Source organism: Oncorhynchus tshawytscha, unplaced genomic scaffold (genome assembly GCF_018296145.1).
Source record: "Oncorhynchus tshawytscha isolate Ot180627B unplaced genomic scaffold, Otsh_v2.0 Un_contig_5665_pilon_pilon, whole genome shotgun sequence".
Classification (NCBI taxonomy): domain Eukaryota; kingdom Metazoa; phylum Chordata; class Actinopteri; order Salmoniformes; family Salmonidae; genus Oncorhynchus; species Oncorhynchus tshawytscha.
In genome coordinates, this window is record NW_024609774.1 from 352,357 (window position 1) to 364,793 (window position 12,437).

General features: G+C 39.1%; 1 protein-coding gene across 1 annotated transcript; it reads left to right on the forward strand.

Moving 5' to 3' along the window:
- Nucleotides 1-393: 393 nt before the first annotated feature.
- LOC112241950 (C-type lectin domain family 4 member M) lies at nt 394-11,849 on the forward strand. Its single transcript, XM_042317880.1, has 6 exons — nt 394-404; nt 3,834-3,982; nt 4,318-4,773; nt 5,006-5,151; nt 10,939-11,042; nt 11,160-11,849. The coding sequence occupies exons 1-6, from the start codon at nt 394-396 to the stop codon at nt 11,293-11,295; spliced, it is 1,002 nt and encodes a 333-aa protein (XP_042173814.1). The 3' UTR covers nt 11,296-11,849.
- The last annotated feature ends 588 nt before the right edge of the window (nt 11,850-12,437 follow it).

Consider the following 12,437-nt stretch of genomic DNA (forward strand, 5'->3'; position numbering starts at 1 on the left):
ATGAACAAGAATTTAAGTTTTCTGCCAATGTCAGATATGTCTATGTCCTGGGAAATGTTCTTGTTACTGACAACCTCATGCTAATCGCATTAGCCTACGTACGTAGTGAGGTGTGTACTGGCGGCAGAGAAGTCTGGTGCAGGAGAGCGGAAACTGATTTACAACGGTGTCATTTAATATCCATAAACCACCATCAACAGAACAATACAATAAATCGGTCAAACAAAACCCGGTAAATACCAGCATACCGTGTATAAGCACTACAAGAAACAATTACCGACCAGGACATGGGGGGAACAGAGGGTTAAATACACAACTTGTAATTGATGGAATTGGAACCAGGTGTGATGGAAGACAAGACAAAACCAAAGGAAAATGAAAAGTAGATCAGCGATGGCTAGAAGGTAGGTGACTTCGACCCCAGAACGCTGCCCGAACAAGGAGAGGGACCAACTTCGGCAGATGTCGTGACAACGTAAGCTCAACCGTCCAACGGGAGACCCACCGATCCTGTAGAGGAAGGAATATCAGAATCAGAATGGTTTGTTCATAAACCCCTGAAATGCCAATGCTACCTGGGTAATACTCTGATGCGTACCCGGAGCACCCAGACTGATGTGCAAATAGTATGTCAGGGGTTTGGGTGCTATGACAGTAAAATATGCACTTCCGTTATACTGATAATTAAAGAGCTATACCAAGGGACTTTTATTTAGAAAATTGCTTATGAATGATTTGATGACTGTTGTAATGAATGATACTGATAAATTCATGTTGTGACTGTTGTTATGAATGATACTGATAAATTCATGAAGGTGTTATGACTGTTGTACTGAATGATACTGATAAATTCATGTTATGACTGTTGTATAAAATGATACTGATAAATTCATGTTATGACTGTTGTTATGAATGATACTGACACATTCATGTTATGACTGTTGTTATGAATGATACTGACAAATTCATGAAGGTGTTATGACTGTTGTTATGAATAATACTGCAACACTCATGAAGATGTTATGACTGTTGTTATGAATGATACTGACAAATTCATGAAGGTGTTATGACTGTTGTTATGAATGATACTGATAAATTCATGAAGGTGTTATGACTGCTGTTATGAATGATACTGCAACACTCATGAATGTGTTATGACTGCTGTTATGAATGACACTGCAACACTCATGAATGTGTTATGACTGCTGTTATGAATGACACTGCAACACTCATGAATGTGTTATGACTGCTGTTATGAATGACACTGCAACACTCATGAATGTGTTATGACTGTTGTTATGAATGATACTGATAAATTCATGAAGGTGTTATGACTGTTGTTATGAATGATACTGATAAATTCATGAAGGTGTTATGACTGTTGTTATGAATGATACTGATAAATTCATGAAGGTGTTATGACTGTTGTTATGAATGATACTGATAAATTCATGAATGTGTTATGACTGCTGTTCTGAATGATACTGCAACACTCATGAACTGTTATGACTGCTGTTCTGAATGATACTGATAAATTCATGAAGGTGTTATGACTGTTGTTATGAATGATACTGATAAATTCATGAAGGTGTTATGACTGTTGTTATGAATGATACTGATAAATTCATGAAGGTGTTATGACTGCTGTTCTGAATGATACTGCAACACTCATGAACTGTTATGACTGCTGTTCTGAATGATACTGATAAATTCATGAAGGTGTTATGACTGTTGTTATGAATGATACTGATAAATTCATGAAGGTGTTATGACTGTTGTTATGAATGATACTGATAAATTCATGAAGGTGTTATGACTGTTGTTATGAATGATACTGATAAATTCATGAAGGTGTTATGACTGCTGTTATGAATGATACTGATAAATTCATGAATGTGTTATGACTGCTGTTATGAATGATACTGATAAATTCATGAAGGTGTTATGACTGCTGTTATGAATGATACTGATAAATTCATGAAGGTGTTATGACTGCTGTTATGAATGATACTGATAAATTCATGAAGGTGTTATGACTGTTGTTATGAATGATACTGATAAATTCATGAAGGTGTTATGACTGCTGTTATGAATGACACTGCAACACTCATGAACTGTTATGTATACCCCATTAATATGATGTGTTACCTGTGTGTGGATGTGTGTGTCTGTCGTTCACCTGTCCGTCCGTTCGTCTGGACCATATCTGTTCGTGCCAACATTCCACTCCATGCTACAACTTGTCATGACAATCATGTTTGTTAGCACAAACAGGTCTGGTACTCGGGCTGATGTGTGTGTGTGTCTGTATGTGTGTGTGGGTGTGATGGTGTTTGACTGAATAGGTTACCTGTTCAGAGAGCTATTTGTCCCATGACAAAGACTGCTTCCTTGACTGGAAGGACACCTTCCAAAGAATATAGATTCAGATTCTAGGTTGACATTTTAGCTATTCATATTTGTTTAAAATCATTTTAACCCACCTGAGGAGAAGCACTATGCCTGAGACTGCTTTTAGCACATCTTCTATGGAAATGGACATTACCCTTTTAAAACCTAATAAAAACAACTTTGTTAATGCATGTCATCTAAACCATGTATACTTACCTGGAATGGCCTTTTAAACCATGTATACTTACCTGGAATGGCCTTCTAAACCATGTTTGAGATCATAGGACTGTACCTCTACTGTGAGTTCATATGTTACTGTCTGGGATCATAGGACTGTACCTCTACTGTGAGTTCATATGTTACTGTCTGGGATCATAGGACTGTACCTCTACTGTGAGTTCATATGTTACTGTCTGGGATCATAGGACTGTACCTCTACTGTGAGTTCATATGTTACTGTCTGGGATCATAGGACTGTACCTCTACTGTGAGTTCATATGTTACTGTCTGGGATCATAGTACTGTACCTCTACTGTGAGTTCATATGTTACTGTCTGGGATCATAGTACTGTACCTCTACCCTGAGTTCATATGTTACTGTCTGGGATCATAGGACTGTACCTCTACCGTGAGTTCATATGTTACTGTCTGGGATCATAGGACTGTACCTCTACCCTGAGTTCATATGTTACTGTCTGGGATCATAGGACTGTACCTCTACCCTGAGTTCATATGTTACTGTCTGGGATCATAGGACTGTACCTCTACCCTGAGTTCATATGTTACTGTCTGGGATCATAGGACTGTACCTCTACTGTGAGTTCATACGTTAATTTCTTACCTTGTTGGAAATGTTGAATATTAATTTCCTGGTCTTGTAATCAGTAACTTTTGGAAATGTTGATCCTTTGCTGACAACTGAGCAACTACTGTGCTGTACATCAGTGGAACGAGGAGGAGAGCCATTGGAAACACCTTCGAGGCAACAGAAAAGTAAATGAATGGTCCAAAATGGAAATGTGAAAGGAAATGGAGGATGAATTTGTTTGTGGCTTTTCCAGATAAACCAGGATGAGAAGGTAGAAAACAAGGTTGACAGCCTCCTGGTTCATTGAAATGACGTGGAAACAACGTTGATACAACCAGTTTGTGCCCAGTGGGTATCACATATAGTAAACCCCAGACTGACTGGACGGCTCTCAAGTTGAGAAGGTGGTAGACCATGGAGATGTCTGAGGACATTGTTTATGCCAATGAAGACGTTAGAGGAAAACAAAGTGTTTCAGGGGACCGTTTTTATAATAGAGGAGACAACATCTATGAAGACATTTATGAAACTCCAGACACCATCAAGTTTAATGACTTCAGAAACAAGACTGAGGATGTTACCCCAAGGAGCAGACCAGGAGCTAAACTCTCAGGTAATGTCCACACACACGCAGGCACACACTCAGGTACGCACACACAAATCTCCTTTATGTGTCCACAGAGTCTGAGCAACCAGAGAAGAGACCTTTAAGAGCTGCAGCAGTGTGTCTGGGGCTGTTGAGCGTTCTACTACTGTCTGGGATCATAGGACTGTACCTCTACTGTGAGTTCATATGTTACTGTCTGGGATCATAGGACTGTACGTCTACTGTGAGTTCATATGTTACTGTCTGGGATCATAGGACTGTACCTCTACTGTGAGTTCATATGTTACTGTCTGGGATCATAGAACTGTACCTCTACTGTGAGTTCATATGTTACTGTCTGGGATCATAGCACTGTACCTCTACTGTGAGTTCATATGTTACTGTCTGGGATCATAGGACTGTATGTCTACTGTGAGTTCATATGTTAATTGCTTATAATCTTGTTATATGTTTTGGCTACTAAACACCTGGTGTTTTACTCAGTAACTTTCAAATGTTTTGATTCTTTCAGATGACAGAGTATATAACAACTTGACTGAGGACAGGGACCAGTTACAGACTAGTTACAACAATCTGATTGAGGAGAGAGACCAGTTACAGACCAGTTACAACAATCTGACTGAGGAGAGGGACCAGTTACAGACCAGTTACAACAATCTGACTGAGGAGAGGGACCAGTTACAGACCAGTTACAACAATCTGACTGAGGAGAGAGACCAGTTACAGACCAGTTACAACAATCTGACTGAGGAGAGAGACCAGTTACAGACCAGTTACAACAATCTGACTGAGGAGAGGGACCCGTTACAAACCAGTTACAACAATCTGACTGAGGAGAGAGACCAGTTACAAACCAGTTACAACAATCTGACTGAGGAGAGGGTCCAGTTACAGACCAGTTACAACAATCTGACTGAGGAGAGAGACCAGTTACCGAGGGAGAGAGACATGTTGGTTTGGAGAGCTGGTATTTATTTTAGTTCTGCACTATATATTTAATTACTCATTAATATCTAGTCCAGTGAATCGTGATGTATAACATGTGGCATGTATTGCTATTATTATTGTTAGTATTATTATTATTATTGTTACTGTTATTATTAGTGGTAGTAGTATTATTATTATTTATGCTAATTTTATTATTGTTATTATTGTTAGTATCATTATTTTTATATTTATTGTGTTGTGTTGTGAAACAGAGAGAAGCGGCTGTCCTGTTGGGTGGAGGATGTTTGACTGCAGCTGTTACTTCCTCTCCATCGTGTCTAAAACCTGGGAGGAGAGCAGACAGGACTGTCTGAATAGAGGAGGAGACCTGGTGATCATCCAAAGCAGAGAGGAACAGGTGAGATGCTCTGTTGCAGGTCCATGTTGTTTGTTTCAGTGTCTGAATGTTGTTAGTACATTGATTATACTCCAGAAAGATTGATAAAAATCACATTTTCTAATATAATTACATCTGTTAGTAGTTGGATGTATTGTACCTGTTGCTGATATGGTTGTTGGTAAAATGGGTGCATCAGTAGGCTCTATCTCAAATCATTCAGGTCAAAACACAAAAAATGTGTTTCCAAACACCAGCAAGAAGGTTATAATACCAGATCTATATTAGGTCATATCTACATCTAGCTATTGTTAGCTAGTTAGCTAGCTACTGGAGGAATTAGAATGATGAAGCTTTCTTTGCAGCACATCACACAATACATTATCTTTCACATACACTTTAAAAGCAATTACGTTTTCATCTTAAAACACATTGTATAACTCATTCTAACTAGCTAACGTTACTAGCTATACATGTTGTTGGTTTGTAATGAACATATAATCTCGGTTCTAATGTGTTGTTGTTTTAGTAAGTTACACCCTTCTTCCTATTTATGATTCGCTGACACAATACCTTTTCATTGGATCTGCAAACTGTCCACTTGTGTCAGCGAATCATATAGCTATAATTTCATAGACATTTTGGAGATCCAATAAAAATGTATTGAGATTGAATGAAATCTGAAGGAGGGTTGGACATACTAACACAACAACACATTAGAAGTGAGAACTGTGATCTTCTCACGGTTAGCCTGTTCCCAGACATTACTAACATCTGGATGTGGGAACTCCTCTCAGGCCTGCTAAGTTAGGTTAGCTCACGGCAAACCAAAATAAAAATACAGTGCATTTAGTAAGTATTCAGACCCCTTGACTTTTCCCACATTTTGTTTGTACAGCTTTATTCTAAGATATGTATATATATACTATTTAATTTCCCTCATAAATTTAGGTACAAGTTTTTTTAGTAAATGTATAAAAGTCTAAATTGAAATATCACATTTACATAAGTATTCAGACCCTTTACTAAGTACTTTGTTGAAGTCTTCTTGGATATGACACTACAAGCTCGGCACACTTGTATTTGGGAAGTTTCTCTCATTCTTCTCTGCAGATCCTCTCAAGCTCTGTCAGGTTGGATGGGGAGTGTCGCTGGACTGCTTTTTTCAGGTTTCACCAGAGATGTTCGGGTTCAAGTCCGGGCTCTGGCTGGGCCACTCAAGGACATTCAGAACTTGTCCCGAAAAGCCACTCCTGCATTGTCTTGGCTGTATGCTTAGGGTCGTTGTCCTATTGGAAGGTGAACCTAAGCCCCAGTCAGAGGTCCTGAGCACTCTGGAGCAGGTTTTCATCAAGGATCAATGTACTTTGCTCTGTTCATCTTTCCGCGATCCTGACTAGTCTCCCATTCCCTGCCACTGAAAAACATCCCCACAGCATGATGCTGCCACCACCATGCTTCACCTTAGGGATGGTGCCAGGTTTCCTCCAGATGTGACGCTTAGCATTCAAGCCAAAGGGTTCAATCTTGGTTTCATCAGACCAAGGAATCTTGTTTCTCATAGTCTGAGAGTCCTTTAGGTGCCTTTGGCAAACTCCAAGCATGCTGTCATGTGCCTTTTACTGAGGAGTGGCTACCGTCTGGCCACTCTACCATAAAGGCCTAATTGGTCGAGGGCTGCAGAGATGGTTTGCCTTCTGGAAGGTACTCTCATTTCCACAGAGGAACTACTAGCTCTGTCAGAGTCACCATCGGGTTCTTGGTCACCTCCCTGACCAAGGCCCTTCTTCCCCGATTGCTGAGTTTGGCCGGCTGCCAGCTCTAAAAAGAGTCTTGGTGGTTCCAAACTTCTTCCATTTAAGAATGATGAAGGCCACTGTGTTCTTGGGGACCTTCAATGCTGCAGACATTATTTGGTACCCTTCCCCAGATCTGTGCCTCGACACAATCCTGTCTCGGAGCTCTATGGACAATTCCTTTGACCGCATATCTTGGGTTTTGCTCTGACATTCACTGTCAACTGTTGGACCTGATATAGACAGGTGTTTCCCCTTCCAAATCATGTCCAATCAATTGAATTTACCACAGGTGGACTCCAATCAAGTTGTAAAAATATCTCAAGGATGATCAATGGAAACAGGATGCACCTGAGCTCAATTTCTAGTCTCATAGAAAGGGTCTGAATAGTTATGTAAATAAGGTATGTTTTTTCATTTTTAATACATTTGCAAAAATGTCTAAAAACCTATTTTTGCTTTTACATGATGTGGTATTGTGTGCCGATTGATGAGGGAAAAAAGTAATTTAACCTCTCTAGGGGGTGTGGGACGCTACCGTCCCACCTGGCCAACATCCAGTGAAATTGCAGAGCGCCAAATTCAAAAACAGAAATACTCATTATAAAAGAGTCATTAAACATACAAGTGTTATACATCGGTTTAAAGATTAACTTGTTAATCCAACCACAGTGTCACATTTCAAAAATACTTTTCTGCGAAAGCAAACCATGCGATTATCTGAGAACAACGCCCAGCAGACGAATCATTAAAAATAGTAACCAGGAGTTACAAAAGTCAGAAATAGCGATAAAATTAAATCACTTACTGTTAAAGGAATTCTAAATTCCTCTGTATTATTTCCCAATCAGAATTCAATACTCTGTCAATGCATTCGAAGGGCTTGTAAGACCCTATATTTTTATTGATTAATGGACAGAGCCCCGGCCTTAAAAGTCAGGTAACAGCGTTTAATTCAAGAGAGTACTGGTACATACACATTTTTCCACAGGTTATAAACTGAAAATGACGTCAGCGTTTTCTAAATGTTCTATCTCTTCATGACACTGGTAGAGAGGCCCTATAGTTCTCGAGCCTTCCCTCCTCGCCTGAAGCCAAGGTCAGTCAGTATAAATCAGCATTCTAGACAGTCTGGAGATAGTTCATTCATTTGTACAAAGGAACAGACCGTCATTGTTACTAAACTCCTGACTATATTATATACAATTGGGAATGGGAGCAAGAGAGAAAATTCATATATGTACAGTACATAATCGCATTTGGACTAGTCAGTCCTGATTGAAATGTATACATAATTAGTCATCATTGATAAACATTCCCTTAACACTTACCTTTGATGATCGTCATATGGTTACACTCACAAGACTCCCAGTTACCCAACAAATGTTTGTTTTATTCGATAAAGTCCCTCTTTATATCCAAAATCCTCCATTTTGTTAGCGTGTTTTTTTCAGTAATCCACTGTCTCAAACATCTGGTGAAATTGCAGAGCGTGAAACTCAACAAAACAGAAATTCTCATAATAAACATACATAAAAGATACAAGTGTTATACATCAGCTTAAAGACAAACTTCTTGTTAATCAAATCACTGTGTCAGATTTCACAAAGGCTTTACGGCGAAAGCAAACCATGCAATTATCTGAGAACAGCGCCCAGCAGACAAATCATTACAAACAGTAACCAGCCTAGTAAAGGAGTAACAAAAGTCAGAAACAGCGATAAAATTAATCACTTACCTTTGATGATCTTCGTATGGTTGCACTCCCAAGACTCCATGTTACACAATAAATGTTTGTTTAGTTCGATAAAAACCCTCTTTATATTCAAAAACCCACGTTTTGTTGGTGCGTTTTGTTCAGTAATCCATTGGAACAAAGCGCGGTCACAACAGACAGACGAAAAATCTAAAAAGTACCATAAAAGTTTGTAGAAACATGTCAAACGATGTTTATAATCAATCCTCAGGTTGTTTTTGACATAAATAAATCGATCATATTTCAACCGGACAATAGCTCCGTCAATAGAAAAGGAAAAACAAGAAAGGCACGCTCCCGGTCACGTGCAGGACTCACGTCTGGAAATTTCCACTGTCCTCTCATTGAAAGTGGTGTTTCATTCGCTCTTCCATCTGTTCTTCAACTCCTGGCTCAAACCTACATCACAGCCACTGACAAAGCACTTTAGTGATGGGCATTCCGAGTCTTTTCAGTGAGCCGGTTCATTTGGCTCCCAAAAGGCTCTTTGTTCCAAAAGCTTAAAAATCTACCTACAATCATGAAAAAATTTGCAAATCCAAAATGAAGCCCAAAAGCTTGGCCATTATTTGAGATCGTGGAATTTGTGTTGAAATTAAAAGGCTGAATGCTTGCTCACCATGGTAACCTATGCACGCATTGCGCCTTTTGCTTTTCAATGATACTCACATTTTTAATTGCACCTCGTCTTACGTTGGTTGAGCTCCCTCCATTTCATTCCATAATTATTTACAGACAATGTAGTAAACTATAGCCTAATCATATTGAAGTTAATTTCCTTGGAAAGAGAACTGCCACGTGATTCTCCTCCCATGAATAGGCAGCCTACTCTATTTCATTGAGACCACACATACAGTGAGCTCCAAAAGAACAGCAACAGTGACACATTTGTTGTTTTGGCTTTGTACTCCAGCACCATGGTTTGACATGAGACCGTTTAGAAATTACAGCACTTTTTGTACATAGACCCCCCATTTTAGGCAACCAAAAGTATTGGGACAAATTCACATGTGTATTAAAGTACTAGAAACGTACATTTTTGGTCCCATATTCTTAGCCATCAGTGATTACATCAAGCTTGTGACTCTACAAACCTGTTGGATGCATTTGCTGTTTGTTTTGGTTGTGTTTCAGATTATTTTGTGCCAATTGAAATTAATGGTAAAAAATTGTAAAATGGTAAATAATGTATTGTGTCATTTTGGAGACACTTTGTAAATAAGAATAGAATATGTTTCTAAACACATCTACATTAATGTGGATGCTACCATGATTACGGATAGTCCTGAATGAATCGTGAATAATGATGAATGAGCAAGTTACAAAGGTATAAATATAATTCAGGACTATCCGTAATCATGTAATCACGTCATCATTAATGTAGACATGTTTAGAAACATATTCTATTCTTATTTACAATAAAAGTGTCTGCAAAATGACACAATACATTTTTGACCATTCATTTCGATTGGAGAAAGCAGAAAGACAACCGTTTCCAACTAATCTGCGGGACAAAAACATATTTTCATCCCAAAATGGTCTGCCGGACCGCCCGCTCCCACCCGCAGCATGAAAAATGCCTACCGCCCACTCCCACCCGCAGCATGAAAAATGCCTACTGCCCACTCCCACCCGCAGCATGAAAAATGCCTACCGCCCGCAATGATCTGTCGGTGCAGCCCTCTTTCTCAACACATCCTGTGGAATAAGCACATTCATAACTGTTTTATAACACCTCAGATTAATGTAACATTACTAAAGGCGTCTGTACACACTCTATAAACGCATATGACAGGGTTATGATGCCCATCATGCCATTTCATTTAGTAATGTGACAGAGAGGTTGGTTAATTATAAAACGGCTCTATAATACCCTTTATAACTGGTCATCTATAACACACTTTACACTATTTAAAATGACTTACGACAGTTTATGACACATTTTAAAATGTATGAAGGCTTAACGAATGCATGAATAAGGACACCTACAGTAAAGTGTTTTGACTCAGTTGCGACCCGTTTTGGGGTTTCAAAACATTTTCTTTAAAACCTATATGATCTGTGCAGTTCTAGGCAATATTCAGTTGAAGCTACACCACCAGCGAGCTAATCTAAGGTTGGTTTATATGGTTTAGCCAGTTTAAAGTTGCTGTATGGCATCACATTATTGATGGGGTTTTATACTGTACATATAATGTTAAATAAACCTGAATCTGAACCGTTCATTTAGGAAATGCTCTTTTACCATTTAAACAGGACTACATAAAAACGTTTAAGGTGATGTCCTGGATTGGTCTGACTGATGAAGCTAGAGAGGGTCTCTGGATGTGGGTGGACAACACACAGCTAACTACAGCAGAGTGAGAGATGTGTCCATATGGTTCTGAATTCAATCACGGCAGACAATAGATTTTCAGATTTTTAAACACTTCTGTAGAGTGAGCAAACTTGTTTTGTGTCTTGTCTTGCCTTTGTAGGTACTGGCATCCTGATGAACCGAATGGTGGAAGAGAGGAGAACTGTGGAATGATTCAGATGAATTATGATGCCTGGATTGACACCTCGTGCTCTGCAGCGCTCCCCTGGATATGTGAGAAATATGCATATTGTTAGGTTCTAAAAGAACCTAGTAAAAGTCACGACGATTAGGTAAACTTTAACCAAGTTTATTCACCCATTGGGTCATACAATTGCATAAGACAAAGACATGGTTCCATCAATGGTAGTATATATACACCCCAATTTGGCTGACGTCCTCCTCTCTAAACGTAACTTCCTGCCTAGCAAAAAATATGTAAAGTGATGAGGGTAATAAACTATTACTTCTCCTTTAACATGACCTGACCACTAATCCACAGCTCGCCACCATTACCAGTCACTGCAGTCATGTAATATCCTCTACTCAGGACCTCCCAAATCCCCCTGGCTCCTATCCAACCTTCATTGACCCAACCATATACCTTCCTCCTACAGATCCACCTTAACTCCTGGTGTAGAAACCAGATTATGGCACTCCTCATGTCTCTAGCATAACTGATGATTAACAATATTTAAAGTTTAGAAATCCGAACCCGTCAATCCTGTTCTTTTGTGTAAACAGCTGTCGTATCTGTTCCGTCCGCTAGGGACGTTTTCCTTTATCATATCATTTGTAGTCAAGGTATGATTCATTCTGTGTATATGTAATTCTGTGTGATTAGTTAGGTATTTAGTAAATAAATAATTAAACCCAATTTTGTATTGCTGATTCAACTTGTTAGCCAGGGTTCTTGCAGATAACCAAGATGAGACTGAAATAAGGTGACGATTAATATTGACTGCTATTGATGTAAAATATTACTAGGTCTTTAAGAGTTTATTTGGAAGATAACTGCTCTATAATTATTATTTTGTGGTGCCCCGACTCTCTAGTTAATTACATTTACATGATTAGCTCAATCAGGTAATATTAATTACAGAGAACGGATTTTATAGAATAGCATGTCATATCACTTCATCACGACAGACACGACAGTACAAACAAACATACACGCACACAGCATGTTGACATGCACAACAGACAGACACACACAGGTGCTCTCAGGTAAACATACACGTACATAAGAACACACTCTGAGCAGAAAAACAAGGCATGACAAACACCCTAACAGTGAACGTACTGCACAGCCATTTACACTGAATGTGCCATTAACATAGAACCTGTGATCAGGTGTTCCTCCTGTTCCCAGAACTACATTGAGGGGCTGTCCCTTACT